The sequence below is a fragment of the Sorghum bicolor genome, chromosome 3 (genome assembly GCF_000003195.3).
Source record: "Sorghum bicolor cultivar BTx623 chromosome 3, Sorghum_bicolor_NCBIv3, whole genome shotgun sequence".
In the NCBI taxonomy this organism is placed as follows: domain Eukaryota; kingdom Viridiplantae; phylum Streptophyta; class Magnoliopsida; order Poales; family Poaceae; genus Sorghum; species Sorghum bicolor.
In genome coordinates this window covers 69,329,219-69,352,004 of record NC_012872.2, presented here as the reverse complement: position 1 = coordinate 69,352,004, position 22,786 = coordinate 69,329,219, and the positions used below count along the sequence as shown (strand labels likewise).

Here is a 22,786-nt window from a genome sequence, read left to right as displayed (position 1 = left end):
TAGCTTTTAGGCATATAGTTTTTTATGCATTTAGATATACTCTTATATTTGTTACAATTCCCATGTTCCAATTTTTATTTCCATATATTTTGTGATAACAAATATTATCTCATAGAGTTGTTTGGCTATTGGTGTTATGAACCTATTTACGAATATGGATTGGCTAATCGTATGACTATCTACACAATAAGTTGCAATGTCACATAATCGAGTACCAAAAGATATCAGGCTTCAAGTATGTCATCCCAATGCCAAAGTATTGTATCAATTTGCTTATTTAAGCAAAATTATCTAGAATTTGGAATGAGTGCCTGAATGATTGCTACAATTGTCATAGATACAGATGTTGCTTTTACTCAATATATTCAAAGAAATATTTGAAACCAACACTATATTGATTTGATTCGTCCCCTTTGTGTCTGTGATATGGGCCATTTATATTAAAAAGCTATATGTATTTAACTCTGAGGAAAATATCTATATCTATAGTTAATAATGAAGAGCAAAAAATTCTTTCTTTTGTCCATCACTCACTTTCTCCATCCATCTCTCCCTATCTTGCTCCTCTTGGTCTATCAAACCCTTTTCGCTTTGAGTTTGGATTTTTTTTTCATCTCTCTCTACCCCCCCCCCCCCCAACCCCCCCAACATCCATTTGCCACTCACTCCGCCTAGTAGATGATAAATGAGTCGAGGGGGTGGTTGAGACTTGTGGCATCGTCGCCTTTTTTTGAGGGCCTTGTTTCAGTAAGCTAGTAACCGAAGTATTGAAATCAGTGGCTATTAAGCTTTCTGATAAATTTGGCAAATGCCTTTGATGTAAAAAGGAGCACCGTTTGTTCTATTGTCTTAGCCTTAAAAATATTTTATGTATTTTGAGATTAAATTATACCATAAATACTAATATTTATGATATGCACATAATATATTTTCATAATAAATGTATTTGAATATATAAATGTATGTAAATCTAGTTAGATTTAATACCGTTTGATTTCTTAGGAAGTAGGATTTTTATTAATTGTGGAATGGAAGGTACTCAACTATATATTGATGATATAAATCTGACCGTTTGATTGGATCTGAGTCTGCTAGAGGACTCAATTGCATCATGGCAAATCTGGAAAGAGCGAAACCTGTGCTGCTTCAAGGAGCCACGGCTACGGTCTAGGAGCGACCACTTGTCATCAGAGCTGAAGCGGATCAGTGGATTCCGGTGGGGACTTTGAAGTTTGAACTTAGTAGCGCTTGAGTTTCCAGAGTCTTTTTTGTGTTTGGACGTGGCCTAACGCCACCGCGGTCTTTAACCAGTTCTTGTAAATTACTTTTTTCTGCTTAATATAATCAGACTGTAGCACTTTGTTCAGTTGGCAGAAATTTTTATTTTCGAGTACTGTAGCACTTTCGTTTGTATTTGATAAATATTGTACAATTATGAACTGACTAGGCTTAAAAGATTCGTCTCGCAAATTACAGGTAAACTGTGTAATTAGTTTTTGTTTTCGTTTATATTTAATGTTTTATATATGTACTGTAAGATTCGATGTGACGGAGAATTTTAAAATTTTTTAAGTGTTTTTTGAACTAAACAAGGCTTAGTGCTCATGCGTATTTGAGAAAAAAAAAGAAATACAGGCCTCTACTGCGCACCACCAACGAGGCATCGACAAGCACGTCCAGTAACCACTAGCAACCAACCAAAAAAACGTTGATGAGCTGATGAACAAAAAAGTTACCACTAGCAAGGGACAAAACAGCTGATGAGCTAGCTGATCGCGGCTCCTGCTAAGATAAGAAAACACCGGTCAATCTAGAGTACGTAATGACTAGCCGGATACCAACAATCGGCGGCTTCGCCATCGCCGAGCTATCCATCTCTCTCTCTCCAGCAGCGACATGGTTTTTGTCCGGTCCAGCAGCCACGAATTCTCGGGCGTTTCTGCGCGCGGTCAGAGTCTACGGGCTACAGCGGCTCGGACAGGGACCGCCGAACAGAGGCGCGCCGCTTACGGTCTGCGGTCTGCGGCTCTGCGCCGTGGTTGTGCTGGTCAGTTTTGGACGGATTCCATGCGTCGATTGGTTTGCTTTGGAGAACGTCCTCACCTCTTTGTTTATACAGTACTCCTAGTTTAGTTCAACAGGCCTTGTTTAGGGGTGTTTCGTTGGAGGTAGTAAAGTTCAGTAATTACTGTAGTTTTTTTTGTTTTATTGTAAGAATTAGTGTTTAATCATGAATTAATTAGGCTCAAATGATTAGTCTCGCAAATTATTCTATATTTGTGTTTTTAGTTTCGTAAATAGTTCACATTTAGTACTCCATGCATGTGTACATTTGATGTAACGGGCAGTAAACTTACCAATAGCATACATGGAACATTATATATAAATTAAAATAATTACTAATTGCAGAGTTTGTCTTAATTTACTAGACGAATCTTTTAAGCCTAGTTAGTCCACGATTGGACAATATTTGTCAAATATAAACGAAAATGCTACAGTGTTCATTTTGGAAATTTTTTTGAACTAAACAAAAACCAATTTTTTTCAAGATTCCCCGTCATATCGAATCTTGCTTCACATGCATAAAATATTAAATATAGATAAAAACAAAAATTAATTGTACAGTTTGGCTGTCAGTGGCGAATCTAGCCGAAAACATCGTTGGGGTCATCGGGGTCAACTTCATTATATAATATAAATTTTCATAAGTCTAAACAGTAATTTACAGAGGATTTTACAAATTTCGTTGGGGTCGGCCGACCCCGATAAACCACCCTAGATTCGCCCCTGTTGGCTGTAACTCGCGAGATGAATCTTTTGAATCTAATTAGTCTATGACTAGACAATAATTACCAAATAAAAACGAAAGTGTTACATTGTCCTTAACCAAAAGATTTTGGAAATTGAGCAAGGCCTAACACAGGACTGCTATAAAGAAAAGGATAGTCAAAATAGGAGTACTTCCGTATCATTTCGTTCAGATCAGAAAGATTATTTACTGGTACATCCGTACATGTTACTGGCACAAAAGATTAGCGTACAGGAAGATCTGAGATTACGATTGGTCTGCAGATAAACTCAAATCATTGTTGTGACTCACCCTATATGTTCCTGTTGGTGGCCGATGTCCTACAACAGATGATCAAACGGAGCGTATTACAAGTCAGAGCGGAAGTTCAAGACATTCGGAGATCGAGAAAGACCCTGGACAATTTTGCTTTGGCCATAGGTTTGAGGATCAATTTCAACAAAAGCACCCTGGTACCCAATACACGTCGAGGACACAAAATTAAACAGGATTGTTCACATACTACAGTGTCAACAAGCATCTTTCCTCAAGTTTACCTTGGCTTGCCCCTCTCCAACATCCTCAGTGCATTCGCCCCACTCTGCAAAGTTGATAGACGGTTGTCCACTTGGCAGTCTGCACTACTTAACCATCAGGGCCGACTCACTCTAGTCAACTCGCGCTCGATGGCATGGTCAATTACATCTGGGCCTTGTTTAGTTCACTCTGAAAACCAAAAAATTTTCAAAATTCTCCGTCACATCGAATCTTGTGGCACATGCATGAAACATTAAATATAGACGAAAACAAAAACTAATTACACAGTTTAGCTGTAGATCACGAGACGAATCTTTTAATTCTAGTTAGTCCATAATTGGATGATATTTGTCACGAACAAACAAAAGTGCTACAGTACCGAAAACTTTTCACTTTTCGGAACTAAACAAGGCCCAGGCAAGCTTTACCTCTGCCGCCAGGAATCATCAAAGCTATTGACAGCAGAAGACGAGATTTTCTCTGGTCTGGCACTGACAAAACATCTAGGGCCTTGTTTAGATGTGAAAAATTTTGGATTTCGCTACTGTAGTATTTTTATTTGTTTGTGGTAAATATTATCCCATTATAGACTAACTCTCCATGTGTAACGGACTTCTTCCTCTTTGAAGCCTCACATCTGTTGGGTTTCCACCTAGGCCCATCCGCGCATGCACGGTCCTAGAAGAATCAGATAAATCAGCGGGCCCTTTGCCTACGTCTTCGGCCTATTTAGGCCCATCTGATCGACTCAGCTCGACTCGAAACAGGACTGGACCTCTGTTCGTTCCAGATGGGGAGGAGGCCGAGAGACAGGCCCGGACGGCAAGGTCCATCTGATCTTCTGACGTGACCCGCTGAGTGATGATTGATCGGAAGGTGCTGGGTCACGTTTGGAGAAAAATTTTAGTTTTGGCTAACGTAGCATTTTCGTTTGTATTTAACAAATATTATTTAATTATAAACTAACTAGGCTCAAAAGATTCGTCTCGCAAATTACAGACAAATTGTATGATTAATTATTTCTTTTATTTATATTTAATGCTCCATATATTCGTTCAAAGATTTAATGTGATGAGGAATTTTAAAAAATTTTGGGAACAAAGCCAAACAAGGCGAGGCGTCACTCGGTCAGGTGTGCAACTGAAACGCTGCACCTTTCTCTATGATCTTTTGCCCGAGCATGCATGGCGCACCTCTCCCGTGCACGGTGTACTACTACTACCTGGCTGCAGGTTTGCGGGACGCGCCGTAGAACGAACCGGTCCGGGTCCGACATGCTCACGTTGGCCTAGCTACCTAGGTCTTATTTACTTTTTGCAAAATATAAATAATATTACTTTCATTTGTATTTAATAAATATTATCTAATCATAAACTAACCAGTCTTAAAAGATTCGTTTCGCAAATTATAAGTAACTGTGTAAATAATTATTTCTTTTATGTATATTTAATGCTTTATGCATGTGTCACAAGATTTAATATAACTGAGAATGTAAAAAATTTTGTAAGTAAACAAGGCTCTACTACAGGAGCCTCGCTTTTTTGTCGCAGCACATGGCTCAGGAGTACTAGTACCTGAATACCTGATACTGGAGCATGACCCAAATTCAGGAACGGATGAGCTCCCCCCGACAGGCATGATTAGGCTGCGTGCTGGCCGCTGAACGGGTCCCTCGTGTCAGCGCGTGGCGTCGGCAAAGCGCGCCGTGGCTTTCTCCGTTCTGTTCCGCCTCCTGCAATGCAAGACGAAAACGTCCAGCTCCAGCAGCGCGCGCGATGATTGCCATCGCCGCTGAGGCCGAGACGCCCCGAGTCGATCTGGATCGGATCCAGGAGCAGAGCAGCACGTGCGCGGCACTGCTTAACCGTGCTTCGTTTCACAATCCTCTCCGGATCGAGTATAGCTCTATCCTCTGCACGCTCGGCAAACCGATGGAACGGCGTTTCTCTCGCCTGTTGCTTCAGACGGCACGGGACGGGACGACAGACCTGACGACGGACCTGCTGCCCCGGCATGAGATGATGAGAGTGAGGGCCTGTTTAGATTGAAGATGAAAATTTTTTGGTTGTCACATCGGATATGTCGGAAGGATGTCGGGAGGGGTTTTTAGAAACTAATAAAAAAACAAATTACATAGCTCGTCAGGAAACTGTAAGACAAATTTATTAAGCATAATTAATCTGTCATTAGTATATGTGGATTACTGTAGCACTTAAGGCTAATTATGGAGTAACTAGACTTAAAAGATTCGTCTCGCGATTCTCAACTAAACTGTGTAATTAGTTTATTTTTTTATCTACATTTAATGTTCCATGCATGTGTCCAAAGATTCGATGGAATGGATGAAAAATTTTTAGATGGGAACTAAACAGGGCCTGAGAATGGCATGGCAGTTATCCAACGGTGGGCAATGCTAAGCTCAAGCTGGCATGGTAATGTGCGTCCATAGTGTACTCTATGTTGGAGTAGGGAAAACAACTGCTGTTCCTCGACGAACAGGCGGAGAGCCTGATTGGTTGATAGTGAGATGACAGGTTTTTGGTAAGATTATTAGACACAGGCTGGACAGTACGTGTGTACGTACAAAAACGGAGTTAAAAAAGGACCTGTGCTCATAGGTGGGCAGCTTTGCACTGCTGCGTTGGAATTGAAAAAGTCAACCTAGTATTATTATTTTTATTATTAGTACGAGTCAACATGGCCCTCCAACGAAGAAACAGTCAACCGGCCTCTCTGCGCGTAGACGAAAGAAAGAAAGAATGGTACGCGTCGGCCGATTAGCACAAATCAGGAGCACAGCACAGTTTGGTGCGCCTCAACTCGTGGAGCGTGGCAGGCAAAGGCATCAGGCGGCAGCAGTCCACCATGGCGCGGCAACTACCGGTACCAGCGTCCACAGGGGTTGGGTTGGTTGTTGGGCAGGCGGCATTAGCCAGCCCACCCACACCCATGAGCCACCCACTAGTGACTAGTGGGCCAGTCCCAGCCTGGTGGGCCGGGTGGGAATGGGATTGTCCCCAACCAGCCCCACTACTCGCTCTCGCTCCCAATCAGCAGCCTCGTGACGCTCCGGGGCCGAGCGATGCCGACGGCCGCCACCGACAAGCAGGGGAGTGCCAAGCCGCCGCTCCCGGGATGCACGCGCCCGGTTCACTGCGCCGTGGCGCGGAGGACCCGCAGCGCCGAACAGCAGACGGTGCACTGGACGACGCGCTGCCGCTGCGTCGTCGCCGCGGAGGGGGGCGCCGGGCGCGCACGCACTTACTACCGCCGCGGGCCCACTCGCACCGTCGCACTCACACCGTGACCGTGTGTGTGCCCTTGGCCTAATGCTACTCCTACAGTCCACCATATGAGTTTTATTTGCATTAAATATGTTGCTACATAGGATTTTTTTTGATGATATGACTGTGTATTTAAGAAGAGAGAGAAGAAATGAGTTGGCACGATATCAACTCTCTATGAGTATTGAAATTAAATGCCCATGAAACTATAAAATGAAACTCTCCATTGAGAGTGAGTGTTTCAACCAAGTTTCATTTCATTTCACATGATATGGCAGTCTTGGAAACAACACCATGAAACTCTCCACTGAGACTGACCTAACTCTTTTTGCTCGAGTAAATTCTCAATTAAGGCATTGTTTAGTTAACCTCAATAACTAAAAAGTTTTCAAAATTTTCTATCATATCGTATCTTTCGACACATCCATGAAACATTAAATATAAATGAAAATAAAAACTAATTGTACAGTTTAACTGTAAATCGCGAGATGAATCTTAGTTAGTCCGTGTTTGGACAATATTTGCTACAAACAAATAAAAATGCCACAGTAGCGAAATCCAAATTTTTTTCGCATCTAAACAAGGCCTAAAGCATCGCCATTTCTTCTTTCTAAGCTCCCGGAGAAATACCAACATCTTAAAAGGGCAAATCCATAAAACTACCAAACACTCAGACCGGACATTTTGGCCAAGATCTCCCGAGTAATCTAACCCAAGTACTAGTATAGCGTATAATTACGTACGGTCGTCTAATGCGAACCCATCTCCTCCGCTTCCGCTTCCGCCTCTTCACACACTACACAACAGATTGCACTCCACTCACACTGCGCTGCCCGCCCGCCCGCCCGCCTTTATAACGCGGCGAGGCCCAGTGCGGTGGCAGAGAACCCAAGGACGCGCATCCGCCTTCCCCTTCCTCGCTCCTCTTCGAGATCCGCGCGGAGGGCCACCGCGACCACTCCGGTCGGTTCCGGCGAGGTACCAATCCACCGCCTCCGCAATCCGCATTGCTGCTCCGTTCTTTCTCCTTGCACACTCTTGCTGTCCTGGATCCAGCAAAGCTGGTTCCGTCCTTCCGCCGATGAGCTAGCTAGCTAGCGAGCGAGCTGCTGGATTAGCTGTTCCCGTCTTTTTTTTCTTTGTGGATGGAATCGGACATTGATTAGTGCGCGTTTTGCGCCCAGCTGAGAACCAGCTCAATTGGAAGATGCGGTAGCTCTCCGCGGAAGGAACAGAACGAGGGGGTTTTAAAGCACACGCTTTACTAATTTTCTTTCCATGTTTGGCCACGAAGGGGGATTTCTCCGCGTTTTCCCGTGTTCTTATACTGGGAAAGAGCCGCTGTAGTACTAGGAAACAAGAAGCTAATACTAGCACCAATAGCGGATCTTCCTTCCGTTGTTGCTTGAGTAGATCCAGCGTTTGTTCTTTAGATCCAGCACCTTGATTTATGTCCGCGGCGATTTAAGTTTTTTTTGTGGTTTGCTTCAGGTGCCGCGCGGCTGTAGCAGCACAAAGCAGACAAAGGTGCGATTTTTTTGGGGGTTCTTGGTCCAGCAGTAGTTGGTGGAGATAAATCGCGTGAAGGTCGGTGCTCTGGTACATGTTCGCCAGGCACTAATGGCATTTGGCCGAGGTGGGAAGATGGACGGCCGCCGGCCGTCCTCGACGTCGTCGTCGTTCTGCACGACCACCACGGTCGTCGTCTTTGTGGCGCTCTGCCTGGTCGGCGCGTGGATGATGACCTCGTCCACTGTCTTCCCGCTGGAGATCTCCTCGAATAAGAAGCCGGTGGTGAAGCAGCAGCCTGCGCCTGTCAATTTTGGGGCCTCACAGGACAATGCTGGTGAAGGTTCTGAGAAATTTGAGGACACCGACAACAATGATGCCACGATGCCGGAGGAGCCGAATAACAAGGATGCCACGATGGAAGAGAAGTTCACTGAGAAGCCAGAGGAGAAGCCTGAAGAGAAGGAGCCGGAAGTGCCGACAGAGAAAGCTGAGACCAAGGATATGTTTGATGATGCAAATGGAAAATCAGAAGGGCGGTCAGATGACATGAAGAACGATGGTGACGGGGAGAAGAGTGGGGAGAAGAAAGATGATGAAATCACAAATGAGAGTGGTGATGAAAAACCTGATGGAGAGAGCAAGGATGATCAAGAAGAGAAGCCTGAAGGTGATGCCACTCAGGAGGAGCAACCTCAGATAGAAGAGAAGGTGGAAGAAAATGGAGAGAAGGATCAGAGCTCAAACTCCAACGAGGTATTTCCTGATGGGGCCCAATCAGAGCTTCTGAAGGAGTCAAATACCCAGAATGGTTCATTCCCCACACAGGCTGCAGAGTCCAAGAATGAAAAGGAAGTCCAAGCGTCATCAAAGTCTTCAGGTGATGCGACTAGCTATTCCTGGAAACTATGTAATAGCAGTGCCTCGACAGATTACATACCTTGCCTTGACAACGAGAAGGCTATCAAGAAGCTTCGAACTACTAAACATTATGAACATCGTGAGAGGCATTGCCCTGAGGAGCCTCCTACCTGCCTTGTTCCACTCCCAGAAGGATATAAACGCCCAATTGAGTGGCCAAGGAGCAGGGACAAGGTGATTCTGTCTATTCTAAATTGTACGACACTGAATCATCTTTAGCTGACCAAGATCTCTGTTTACTTATTACCATCTTGTGCTGCTTTTTGCAGGTATGGTACAGCAATGTTCCTCACACTAGGCTCGCAGAGTACAAGGGACATCAAAATTGGGTTAAAGTATCAGGTGACTACCTCCTGTTCCCTGGGGGTGGGACTCAGTTCAAGAATGGTGCCCTCCACTATATTGATACTATTCAGCAGGTATATATCATCATCATCATCCCAGCATCCCATATTAGTCACCCCTTAGACTTGAACTCATCTGTCTCACACTTTTGAGAATCAGTGATTGATTCGCTAGTCCACAATCATAATTTGTCAAATGCCACCCTATGGAAATCTACATGCTGAGGACAGTTTGTTTATGCTAGACTAAACGACATCAGGCTTTCACAGCCAGCCATGTGTTTTCAGCCTCTCGTTCTGATGGATACAACTTTCCTTTTTTTTAGTCTCATCCATACATTAATCTATCAAGCAAGCTTAGTACTGTCCATGATTATGAAAGTTTCATGTTGCATCTTTGAACTTGATATTATCACACTTGCTTTCATCATATGCTGATTAAACTGTCATTCACAGGCACTGCCTGATATTGCATGGGGCAAACGAAGCCGCGTCATTCTAGATGTCGGTTGTGGAGTTGCCAGCTTTGGAGGCTACATGTTTGATAGAGATGTGCTTACCATGTCTTTTGCTCCGAAAGATGAGCATGAAGCTCAAGTACAATTTGCATTAGAAAGGGGAATTCCAGCAATATCAGCTGTGATGGGCACCAAGAGACTTCCATACCCCAGCAGAGTCTTTGATGTCATTCATTGCGCTCGCTGCAGGGTCCCTTGGCACATTGAAGGTTTGTCTTGTTGGTGACATGTCTTCCTTTCATTTATTGATTTGCTATAGAACTGAATCTTATTACTGACTCCTTTTAGGTGGCATGCTTTTGCTGGAATTGAACCGCTTGTTACGCCCTGGTGGTTACTTTGTCTGGTCTGCCACTCCTGTTTACCAAAAGCTCCCAGAGGATGTTGAGATTTGGAATGGTATTTCCGTAACTGCTTAGTTTAGTTTCACCCTAACTGCATGAAGTTCTTATATTAATTAATGTCACCTATCAAAACTATGTATATTCATTTTGAGAAGTGTATATCCATAAGTAGGGTAGCTGCTAACTTGATTTGTTACGTCGAAATACCATACAGCCTCCCATCTTTAATAAGGAACCCGTACCAAATTTATGTTTGGTACACTGAACATTTCTAGTATAGCAACTACTGGCAGAACAAATTCAGCAGTTCATGAGTGAAAGTACTGAATAATCCTAAGTATCAGGGGTTAACTTCTTTCATGGATAAGGAAGGATTGCATTTGTTCAAAACAGATGCTATGTACCAACAGTGCAAAATTGAATTTTATTTCTATCATAACATATGACCCCTTAATCTTTTCAGCGATGTCCACTTTGACAAAGTCCATGTGCTGGAAGATGGTCAACAAGACTAAGGATAAGTTAAATCAAGTTGGTATGGTCATATTTCAGAAACCAATGGACAACATTTGCTATGAGAAAAGATCCGAAAACAACCCACCATTGTGCAAGGAATCTGATGATGCAGATGCAGCTTGGTATGGTTTTGTTTCTTTGAGAAGAACGTATTTTCAATGCGGCGAAGTGCTTCCTCTGCTTTGCTTACACAATCTTTTGATTTGCAGGAATGTACCTTTGGAAGCATGCATGCACAAACTGCCTGTTGGCTCGAAAGTTCGAGGGTCAAAATGGCCAGAGTTTTGGCCACAAAGGCTTGAGAAGACTCCTTTCTGGATTGATGGTTCCAAGGTTGGGGTCTATGGAAAGCCTGCAAATGAAGATTTCGAGGCAGATAATGCTCACTGGAAAAGGGTTGTAAGTAAATCGTATGTGAATGGCATGGGAATTGACTGGTCCAAAGTGAGAAATGTAATGGACATGAGAGCTGTGTATGGAGGGTAAGTAAATGGGTGTCTTTCTCAGTTTCTTGGGCATGATTTTTTTTTCTTCTCTTTTTTGGTAATTCAGATCACACTACATAACTACCAGTTAGCCAAGCTGGCACATAGCTATCATAAAACATAACAGGCAACTTGTCCACCATAAGTCATTAAGCAGTTTTTTTCTTTCTTTCTTTCAGTTAAGCTGGAGGAATTATCTTTCTTGGTTTTGGTTTAAAAAACCCAATATTTTTACTAATGCTTTACATCGTTGCATGGCAGTTTTGCTGCAGCTCTGAGGGACCAAAAGGTCTGGGTCATGAATATTGTGCCGATTGATTCACCAGACACACTGCCCATCATTTACGAGCGTGGTTTGTTTGGTATGTACCATGACTGGTGCGAGTCTTTGAGCACTTACCCAAGAACTTATGACCTTCTGCACGCGGACCATCTATTCTCAAAGCTCACAAAGAGGTTTGTATCTCTTGTTCTTGACATTATTCTATCCTTCTGGTATAGATTACTAGTGGAACTCAGAAATTGAAACCAACTAATGTGATCAGTTCAGCAAGAAAACAATAATAATGATTTTCATGTGTTTGAGTTTGACATGTTTCTTTGACATGTACAAGTAGCATGTTTGCATGCTTTATGCTTCTTGCAATGAAACCTGTGGTGTTTACAGATGCTAAATCTGTGTTGCTTGTTTACAGATGCAAATTGATGGCAGTTTTTGCCGAGGTTGATCGTGTACTGAGGCCCCAAGGCAAACTGATTGTGAGGGACACTGCGGACACAATAAACGAACTGGAAAGCATGGCCAAGTCCCTGCAGTGGGAGGTGCGAATGACCTACACCAAGGGCAACGAGGGCTTGCTTTGCGTCGAGAAGTCGATGTGGCGGCCCAAGGAACTCGATGCAAGCACGTGAAATATATGTGTTGAAGAGAACTGTTACCAAGTAGGGTAAAATTAGAGGAATTTTTGTCACTAGATATGCATATGATTCTTGTTGATGCTGAAAGGACAAACTCTTTGGTGTAACTGTAGAATAATACACATCTGTTTTCCCCCATTTGTTGTTTCATTCTCAACGCTGCTGTAAGATAGTGTGCTGGAAATCACTGGTACATTCTGTTCAATTGGGCAGCTTCTTCAGTTTGTCGGATAGCAGTCGAACAATCTTGTGCATAATTGCATATGCTATATTTGAACTGTTGTGCAAGTCGTTGTTAAACGCCCAAGTCTACAGCGACTTGCTTGGTGCTACCGACCTGTTGTTCCGCGTGACAAGTCACTACCCCTAGTACACTGGATTCGGTGGTGCGTGACTGCATGTTATCAACTGCGTGAGAACGCAACGGACCACCGGGAAAGATACAAAACAGTACAGGATGCGGCATGGTTGGAAGAGGTTCAATGCAGAGATAAAATTGCAGTAAGATTTTTTTGTTGCCGCCTCTTTTTTTTTGTCGCATCTCTCCCTGAAATGCTGGTTCACGTGGATGGAGTTTCCCTTGTAGATAATCCTGCTGTTTGCAAAGTTTTGTTTTTTCTCCAGCTATCAGTGCAAGTAGTGCGGCCTAGTTGGTCATGTCCGAAACAAGAATCCGGGCAAGCCAGGCAGGCCTTGTGCACCTGAAATTCTGAATTGAAGGGTCTCCTAAATCTATCTGCCTCTTCCATCGTCCCATGTCCAGAGATGAAAATAATTGGCTGTGTACTTCCTCAGATGTAGAGGCCCGATATTTATATCCATTATCTAAAAAAAATATCCAGAGATGAATGACCAAAGAAACATGTGCACAAAATTTAGTGATACTAACAATCAGTCAGTCGAAATGTCGAATGCTTCAACTCTAATAAATTTCTTTCTCGCAGACGGGGCAACAGTGGGACCCGTGAATAACACAGGAGAGCAAGCGACGAGGCAAATGAATCTGGGAAGAAGGTGATGTGGAGCACGAAGATTTGGAACCTGAAAACGTCTTGGAAGTTTGGGGCGCCCCATGGATCGGACGCCACAAAACCGTTTGGAATTTGGAAACGTCTGGAACTTTCGACGCAGCATTTTTCCCCATTCATGGTGAGAGGAGATGAGAAGCGATTCTCTTGCGGGCCCAGGAAACATTCGGCGCTCGTGCGCTACCGCTACCAGACGCGGGTGACGCACGTGACGTCCGCGTCGGTCCAGTTTCATCACATGAGCCCGATCTACTAGTCCACTAGAGTAGTTTGGTTACGTGGAGTACGTACAAACATTGAACGAACCATCCATGGTCCATAGAACAGCTAGAATGGGATCAAAACACAGTTGTCGACAAAAACAAAGAAAAGGTCACCGGGGGGCCGCCTTGCTTATATATATATATATAGAAAATACGTATATATGTATTTTTGCGTATGTACACTAGTAGTCGCAGTAGCAGTAGTAGAAGTAGTAGGGCCGTCGACGCACGCATGCGGCATGCGCGGCAGCGTCCAAAAATGGGAAGGCGGCGCGGGGCCCGCAGGCCACATGTCCGCCACCTGCCCGCGGCCAGCGCCCACCTGGGCGCGCACGTGGGCGAACCCCGCGCGCGGGCCCCGGCGAAAGAGATGGCCTTTGCCCCTTGTTTGTTTGGCCCGGCTCGCTCGCTCGCTAGGTGCAGGGAGCCGCCGCCTCCTGGGCTGGGACTGGGCCGTGGGAGAGCCAGCGGGTGAAGGCGTCCAGCGTGCGGGTGTCGGCGCGGTAGTGGCGCTGCGTGAAGCGCATGAGGTCGGCCCAGGTGAAGTCCGGGTACTGCCGCGGCGTGGCGCTGCTGGCCGGCGGCCGCACCACCCGGTCCTCGCGCGGGCACAGGAAGAAGGCCAGCGACCGCCGCTCCTGCCGCTGGTTCACCACCGCGCGGTGCAGGCAGCTCTTGTACCGCCCGTTCGACAGCGCCTGCATGCCATGCGTACATCATACCAGAAAGGGTTAGTACATACGTACACAGTGCACAAGAATCATCGTGTCGAACGGACAGATGCAAGTGCCTGCTACCTACACGGCCAAGGGGCCGAGCTGGAGCCCCGGTGTGGGCGCCGCGTGCCGGATCGCGAGCGGAAACGGCTAGAAAACGCGGGGGGCAACAGGCAGCAGCCTGGCAAGTTGCAAAGCAGCAGCCACCAGCAGCAGTAACCCCCCACAATTCCAAGTTCCAACCAACCTTGTACCACTTTCTACTCCTCCACGGGCGGCCCCCCGCGCTCGTGCGGCGGCATCGCATAGGACCGCCACCGCGGAGCGGAGCGGATCGGATCAGATGGGATGGGCACCCAGCGAGCGGGCGGGCGGAGCCAGAACACCGAGGACCGAGCGGCGGCATCAAAAAAACAGGGGAAGGCGACGAGGCCGCGCGCACCTGGGCAGGCCCGGGCCCCCGCCGAAAGCGTCGCCTCGGTCACCCACCCATCGCAGCGTATCGCGCCCCCGTCCCCCCAAGCCTCTGCCTCTCCGCAACGCTCCAACGGCACAAACCCCGTTCTGTTGTCGCAACTTTCCCGCGGCGGAAGCCTCGGCCTGGGCGCAGCCGTGTGTGGATACAGAGAACGCGCCCGTCCCTACGACTACGAGCCGCGTCCGTGTAGGACTGTAGCTGTAGCCCACCGAGATGGAACCGACTGGAACGCATGTCTCTATTGCATCGCTAAGTACTACAGTGCTGCAGACTGCTGCTACATGACATGCCTACGTGTGCGTGCTGTAATCCGTCCAGTTAGGTCCACTAGGATTCGGGGCAAAAAAACAGAGAGAAGTGAATATACACACACACAGGACAAGAGGAGGACAAGAAAAAACAGAGCAGGGGTTACCATGAAGGTGTCGCCGATGTTGATGACCATGGCGCCTGGGACGGGCCGGACGGGGCGCCACTCGCCGTCCACCAGCACCTCCAGCCCGCCGACGTCGTCCTGCAGGAGGATGGTCAGCGCCGTAGGGTCGCAGTGCGGGCCCGTGCCCAGCGTGCGCTCCGGCTCCGGGCACGGCGGGTAGTAGTTGCACCGCATGATGGAGCGGCTGTCCTCGAAGAACTCCCGGTAGTAGCCGCGCTCCACGCCCAGGCTCAGCTCCAGCAGCTCCATGATCGTCAGCGACAGCTCCTTCATCTTCTCGCAGTACCTCTGGTACACCCGCCTGTGTACACCGTGCATGGGATTGGAACGGGGTTTCATATATACGTATCATATCCAGAGCTACCGACCGTATATGCAGTGCTAAGACTAAGACCCAGGCCTCAGGGGCCGACGCGCGGTAAATGTAAATCGGTGCTTCGCTTACCCCATTGGCTCGAAATCTTGGCCGAGGGTGCCGGTGAAGTAGTCCACGACGACGGGCGACGCGGCGCCGTCGTGGAAGCCGAAGGACAGGGTCTCCTTCCAGGGGAGCTTGGACGCGAACCGGTCGGCGTGCGCGCTCGTGTACCCGGACACGGTGCCGGGGACGCGCCGGGCGCGCTGCTTGTCGGCCAGCGGCAGCCGGAAGAAGTCGCTGGCGCCGTCCAGCGCGGCGCGCCCCAGGGCCGCGTCCACGCCGTGCCCGCACACCTGGAAGAACCCGTGCGTCGCGCACGCCGAGGCCACCTGCGCCGCGGCGCGCCGCAGCCCCGCGCGGTCGCCATTGCGCAGCACGCCCACGTCCACCACCGGAACCTCCAGCTCCGCGGCCGAGGTCGGGCGCGCCTCCTCGTGCGGCCACAGGAATGGCGCCGGGATCTTGGGCTCCCGCCGCAGGTCGAACACGGCCGCGGCCTTGCCAGCGGCAGCGGGGAGGTCAATGCTGGGACTGGGAGTGGGGGCGCGGAGGAGGAGCGGCGGGGCCGGGCTGCTGGCGTCCATGGACGCGGCTGCTCGCTTGGCGCTGCTGCTGTTGCTAGGCAGAGGCAGTGCTGGCTCTTGCCGTTCTTGGGACACCATGAGATGTGCGAGTGTGCAGGGAAGCTGTCTGGGCGGGTGGGGGTATTTGTAACAGGGGAGGAGAGCGAGTTCGCGAGCAACGACAAGGGAACATTTGGAGGGAGGCGCGGCCTCATGTGGGACCCGCCACCCTGAATTAACGTGTTCCAAATCTTTAGGTCTTGTTTAAACTAAAATTTTTTCAAGATTATTCGCCAAATCAAATTTTACGGTATATATATGGAACATTAAATATAGATGAAAATAAAAACTAATTGCACAATTTATCTATAAATCGCGAGACGAATCTTTTAAGTCTAGTTACTTTATGATTGGACAATGTTTATCAAATAAAAATGGAGTGTACAGTATTAAAATTCAAAAAAAATTGGATCTAAACTTATTTAACCTTGATCTTTATTTCGAATACTGTTCCAAATCTTCCCCTAAACAAATCGTTTCAAATCTCAGCTAATCTACCAGCTAAAGTACAAACCATGGACGCTTAGTACTTTTGTTCTTTTTTTTTCGCGAACGATACTTTTGTTCTCTCACAACGGAGAGTTCAACTCACGCATTAATAATAGTTTGAAACCTCTAGCTACGCATTCTACTTAAAAGATGACCTTTTGTTCTTTGTATCGATCTAGCAAGTTAGTACTATTATGGTTCATGTCCAAAATTGGGTTTCCACTGTTGCTACACTAACATGCTAGTACAATCCAACGATAATGGCAGCGTATCATATCATCAAACTATAGCTAGTGGAGTGGAGGAACAACCATGCAAAAACATGGCCATCATCATATCACTAGATATCTATTGGCCCAATGTTTCATTATGAATGGCTTCTCAGTGCGCACAAAATCCACGTAGTACTTTTCTGTTAAAAAAAGATGCAATTCTCATTTATTGAGAAGTCAAATAATTTAAATTTAACTAAAGTTACATACAAAATACTAATATTTATAATATAAAATAAGTATTGTTAAATTTATTATGAATTATATTTTCATACAACCGAGTTCGAGATATAATAAAAATATTAATATTATTCACTATAAATTTTATCAAAGTTAAGCGTTAAGCCCACAGAATAGTTTTCTCTAGATTTTCATCATATATGCACTCCTAATAACACAAGTATATGCACCCATGAGCCAAATGCACCCTCTTTAATTTTGCTCTAGCTTCGGGTTAAGTAGGCCGGGGGAAATTACCCGATATCCATTACCCGTACCCGAATTACCCGGATCCGAACCCGAATTACCCGAACCCGAGGTACCCGATCCTAAATTCGGATAGTGATTTTGATTACCCGAAATTAGTTTGGGTAATTCGGGTGTCGGCGTCTAGACTCGCGATCTAGGCACTGACGAGTATAAGTCTGCGTGACTACCCAAATTCGGATGGTGATGCAAGTGGGACACAGAGAGTTTATACTGGTTCGGGCCAAGAATGCCCTACGTCCAGTGTGGCTGTAGATTCTGTATAACCTTGCACCCAAAGGCGCTTGTAGTAGGGGGTACAAGCTGGTTGCGAGAGAGGGCTAAGTCCCAGGTCTCGGCTTGGTGGTGGAAAGAGTGCGGGTAGCTCCTCTGGAAGAGTGTGACGGTAGTGTATGCGTGCGTGTGTTCTGGACCTGTGTCCCTTCCAGTTGTGAACCCTGGCTCCCCTTTTATAGTCTTAAGGGGAAGACAGGTTTTTACAAGAGTAGATTTCTTCTGTTGAATGGTGAAAACACAGTCCCGACCCTGCTGAGGCTGGTCCATCTCGTCCTTGTGGGATGGTTGACGGCATGGCTACTCCTGTAGAGGGTTACCGAACCCTGTAGGGGTCGCGGGGGTCGGATCGCCGGTACTGCTGCATATCCTGTCAACAGTGGGAAATGACCACAAACAGTGGTGCTGATTTACCTCACCCATTCCCTTTCTACTGTGCGGTAGTGTGCTACAGTGAACAGGGGTAAGGGTGTATAGTGACAGAGGTAAGGCCACAGTGACTGGGGTGGTTGAAACAGTCATCGCCTTGCCCTGCCGCGTTATGGGGGCCGTCGCGTCCGTCATGTCGGGGGAAGTCTTGTTGCCTAGGTGGAGTGGGGTCCGGCGCCCGAGCCTTGGACGGGTCGGGCGAAACGGAGCTTGCGTCCGACACCCTGAGAGGTCGGGCGAGTCGGAACTGGCGTCCGAGACCCTGAGAGGTCGGGCGAGTCGGAACTTGCGTCCGAGGCCCTGAGGGGTCGGGCGAGTCGGAACTTGCGTCCGAGGCCCTGAGGGATCGGGCGAGTCGGAACTTGCGTCCGAGGCCCTGATGATTGTAATTAGTATGTTTCTTCGCGTTTTTTGTTGCTCAGATTTGGGTACCCCTTATTATACCCAACATCGGGTAATATCCCCCGGTACCCGAACTACCCGAATTACCCAAATATTTGTCTATATCTTTATATTTATCATGTGTTGATAGTTAAATATTAGAACTTATCAATTTATTAGAACATAATTCTCTTTGTTTGAACAAGTGATAGTAACATATTATTCTCTACAAAATGCTATTGAAATTCTATACAAATTGCTGCTGAAATTATATATAAATTGCTATTGAAATTTTGTATAGTGTGTTGTTTTTTGAAAATTCGGGTAAATCGGGAATACCCGAACCCAAACCCGAATTAGCGGGTACCCGAAATTGCGGGTAGTGTTTTTTCGGAACTAATATCGGGTAACAATTTTCATTACCCGAAGTTTGAATTACCCGAATTACCCAACCCGAAAAAATCGGGTAACCCGAATGCCCAGGCTTAGGGTTAAGCCCAAGTAATGGAAAATTTTTATTTGTTATAGTCCACTATTTATTGGAAGCCCAAGGCTCTAATAGTGTATATACATATACACATATGTAATGATACATATAAATATAGTTTTCTACATCATTACTGGCACATTGGTCCATAAATTTGCATCTATATTACCAACCCTACAACCTTAAATTTGCATATTAATTATATATCTATGCTATTATGAAACATAACACAAATTAATCCCCAAATTTGTTTTCTAATATTCCACGCATACCATTATGAAAGATAGTGATATTGTAATATCTTTACTTTGTATCTAAATTGGCAAAATGTAGCACATAAAAAAAAATTTAAATGTCCCTTCAATCTACATATAAATACAATTTTAGATGTTACAGAAAATAGTTCAATGATAATAAAGCATGACATATATTTTTTAAATTACACACTTCTATCATAGTTAAATAAAAAATAAACACAAATGCAATTTGCCACCATAAGAGTAAGTAAACATGCATATATCAAGATAAATATATCAATCATGAAAAATGACTCATTAGCAATTCACATAATAATAATTCAATTTAAATTATATTAATACTCTAGGGAAACAATTCACTTTAGATACGCTTATACATTTTGATTGGAAAATATGACATCAATATTAGTATTAATTTTATCACTTTATGTTTTTATAAGAGAAAACTACTACACATATAATTCTTCAACGTAGAAAATTCAACATCTTAAGTGCCATGTGTAGGATGGAACAATTGTTTATGGCACTACGGTAGCTAGGAATGTAGTTAGGACTTAGGACCTAGAATATGTTTTTAGTAAAGCAAAAAAAAAGAATAAAAGGCACTACAACCATTAGAGTTTTAACTTAACACGTGGATAAAAAATATGCAACGACTAATAATATCTAAAGTTCAAAGTCAAATATAGATTCATGATGTCATAGAATGTGATACAACAATAACTATGTATGGAAATGGTCTAAGTCAACCCACAAAAGCATGGTCAATGGACCATAGGGGCAAACCCAAAATCTAAGATGGTCCATGCACCCAAAACCTATTGACCTATTGGATAAGATGAGTTGACCCAATCATCCCATAATAACCTTTTTCTTAAAAAAAAAATCTTGGTCTTCTTTATTTTTCTGAATAAGCGCGATTAGTCATAACTTGAAAGCACATTTATGTTTATAATTAGTTAGAGAATATCAAATTTTGAAAGTAAAATAGATAAAATTAAAAGTATGGTTCACATGCAAATTATTTAATTTGATACATTGCTAATAACCTTAATGTGTTATCATGATAATTTTTTAATCTAGTATCCCATCTTTTCTAGAAGTGTCGATTGTATTCATGTATATGATAAGAGAAAAAAATATTTAGGATGACCCATACTACCCATTGTGTTATAGAGACAATAACCTTTGGGTGAAATGGATCAGCTCATGGCTCCTAAAGTTGACCCTGAGGCCACGGGGAAGGTCGATTCATTTCCGTCGCTAACAATAACTGATATAACTTTAGCTTATATTCAACTAATGAAGACCTAGGGGTTCAATACAAAGCATGACAACCTATATATTATTATTAATAACTAAAAGCCCTCAATGGACACCCCATATTTATCCTAAAAATATAGTAGAAAAAAAGATAAATTCAAGAAATCACCATAGTACTTGGAAACTTCTAGTGATTAACTTTTGTGTCTCAAACCGTCATTGAGGATAACAACCACTGAGTCTATTCTGTTTTCTAGAGATACTATCACTTATGCAGTTATGCCACTATGAAAAAACATAAAAAATGCCTAAATATACATCAAAACAACAAAACTCTAACATTTTGAAAGATAATTCAATTTGGCACCTAAATTTGCTTTGAATTATGCACCTTTCACAAAAATAATATACAATACCTTTTTAATTCACATCTATCTACGTATGTTGTTATAAATTAGAAACTTATAAATATCCCTCAAATTATCTAATTACCAATGCAAACTATTGTGGAAAAGAATAAAACAACCATATATTATAATGAATATGTTTTAAAATTACCTAGTTCTAACACACTAAATTTTGAAGTAAATATAAATGATATATGTCACCGAGTACACATGTGCACACAATAGTGAAAAATGTATTTTATTGTTTATTTATTACAAAGATAAGTTTCTTTAAAAACCACACATACTGGTGACCCTAATAATTCATTTAAATTATATTGAAACTCTACAACAATATTTTTATAAGATGTTAATTTAGATAAGTTTATACATTTTGACGTACCAATACTAATTTCTTAAAAGAACAATACTACTACGCATATGATTCTTTGGTAGAGGAAAATTCAATGCCCTGAGTGCCACGGCGTGGGCTAAAACAGTTGTTTATGTCATTATAGAAGTAATGGTGGAGTCTAGGATCTATTTTTTTTGGATAAATTATAAAGAAAATCACACCTTTTGAACTAATAACACATGGATGAAAGAATGCACAACCAATTCAATTATAATTTTAAAGCCAAAATATCGATTCGTGGTACCATAGAAAGGATGCAACAAGAGCTAATATAATTCAAGCTATCGTTTCAACTAAATAAATAATAAAATTAATAAAGGTGTAGTGCAAAGATGAAAATACATATAGAATAATTGAAAAATTTTATCAAAACGTACAGAGCACTACCTTAGTAGGATGCAATTCTAGTTGCATCCTTAGTCAAAACTATCTATAGTAGTACCAATATTTATCACACAAAATTGTTATATGTGAAAATATACTAAAAAATAAATTAATGGTATTTATTTATTATCTTTAAATATTTATGATTTTTATATTTAAACTTGGTCAAATTCTAGATGGTTGACTTGATACTATGTTAGAATTTTGTATTCTTTTTAGGACAGGAAATATCTAAATAAATATTATGCCTATGCTCCAAATTATAAGTCTTTTTGACTTTTTTTAGTACATACATCTTGCTATACATCTAGATATAATAATATGTCTAAATACATAGCAAAATAGATGAACCAAAAAAGTTAAATATAAATAATACTAAATTTTGATTAGTTGTATGAATTAAATTGATCACTAAATTTTTAATACATACTTATATATGTGTAGTTTCTAAGTAAGGCTGGACGAAAAACTCGAAGCTCGTTAGCTCGCTCGGTTCGTGGCTGGCTCAGGTCAGCTCGACTCGGCTCGTTAGGATAACGAGCCGAGCCGAGCCAAGATTTTAGCTTGTTAGCTATAACAAGCCAACTCGAGCCAACTCATGAGCCGCTCGCGAGCCAAACGAGCTACAGTATTAGAGAAAAAAATTATCATAACTTATATTAGTTTTGTATTACTTTATGTCTTACACTTTATAAATGGTTGATATGTTAGCTCATATGAATATTTTGTTGGACTTAAGACTATTGGATATATTATTATTGTATTATTACTATTTTAAGATTTAGATAAATATAAATATTATATTTTATATATTTTTATACCTGGCTCGCGAGCTTAACGAGCCAACTCGAGCTTTTAACGAGCCGAGCCGAGTCGGCTTTCTCGCTCGGTTAAGATTCATTATCCTAGCGAGCCAAAACGAGCCGAGCCGAGCTAAGCTGACTCGTTATCCAGCCTTATCTCTAAGTAAAGTAGGATGTGAAAAATTGCTACCGCACAAGATCAAATCAGTTTTGAAGCAAGAGCATAGAAGTTGGAAGCTTAGTTTTTCTAACTCTTAAATCTTGTTGCTTTATGTGTTTTTGCGTACCTCTTTTGATGTTTAGAGTCTAAAGGCTCTTGCAAACTTTAGTTGTGT

The 22,786-nt window shown here is 43.7% G+C and overlaps 2 protein-coding genes across 4 annotated transcripts; one reads left to right on the top strand and one right to left on the bottom strand.

Annotated features, from left to right (window-relative positions):
• LOC8063144 (gibberellin 20 oxidase 2) lies at positions 3,274–16,179 on the bottom strand. 3 transcript variants are annotated; one of them, XM_021457147.1, is made up of 3 exons: positions 15,531–16,179; positions 15,065–15,386; positions 3,274–3,514 (listed from the first exon to the last, which is right to left on the bottom strand). In XM_021457147.1, exons 1-3 carry the CDS (start codon positions 16,163–16,165, stop codon positions 3,488–3,490), a joined length of 984 nt encoding a protein of 327 aa, XP_021312822.1. In that variant the 5' UTR covers positions 16,166–16,179; the 3' UTR covers positions 3,274–3,487. The 3 variants fall into 3 exon arrangements, with proteins under 3 accessions (XP_021312822.1, XP_021312821.1, XP_002456751.1); XM_021457146.1 differs by lacking the exon at positions 3,274–3,514 and adding an exon at positions 12,613–12,989; XM_002456706.2 differs by lacking the exon at positions 3,274–3,514 and adding an exon at positions 13,477–14,153.
• On the top strand, positions 7,434–12,433 carry LOC8063145 (probable methyltransferase PMT26). The gene is made up of 9 exons (XM_002458826.2): positions 7,434–7,587; positions 8,101–9,213; positions 9,309–9,458; positions 9,840–10,110; positions 10,190–10,300; positions 10,709–10,883; positions 10,971–11,243; positions 11,508–11,702; positions 11,942–12,433. The coding sequence occupies exons 2-9, from the start codon at positions 8,230–8,232 to the stop codon at positions 12,156–12,158; spliced, it is 2,376 nt and encodes a 791-aa protein (XP_002458871.1). The 5' UTR covers positions 7,434–7,587; positions 8,101–8,229; the 3' UTR covers positions 12,159–12,433.

Coding starts and splice junctions, on each gene's coding strand:
- LOC8063145 (XM_002458826.2), top strand. CDS start 8,230: ATGGCATTTGGCCGAGGTGGGAAGATGGACGGCCGCCGGCCGTCCTCG. Junction 10,301..10,708: donor GGATGTTGAGATTTGGAATG/GTATTTCCGTAA, acceptor TAATCTTTTCAG/CGATGTCCACTTTGACAAAG. Junction 10,884..10,970: donor GATGATGCAGATGCAGCTTG/GTATGGTTTTGT, acceptor TTTGATTTGCAG/GAATGTACCTTTGGAAGCAT.
- LOC8063144 (XM_002456706.2), bottom strand. CDS start 16,165: ATGGTGTCCCAAGAACGGCAAGAGCCAGCACTGCCTCTGCCTAGCAAC. Junction 15,387..15,530: donor CAAGATTTCGAGCCAATGGG/GTAAGCGAAGCA, acceptor CGGTGTACACAG/GCGGGTGTACCAGAGGTACT. Junction 14,154..15,064: donor ACATCGGCGACACCTTCATG/GTAACCCCTGCT, acceptor CATGGCATGCAG/GCGCTGTCGAACGGGCGGTA.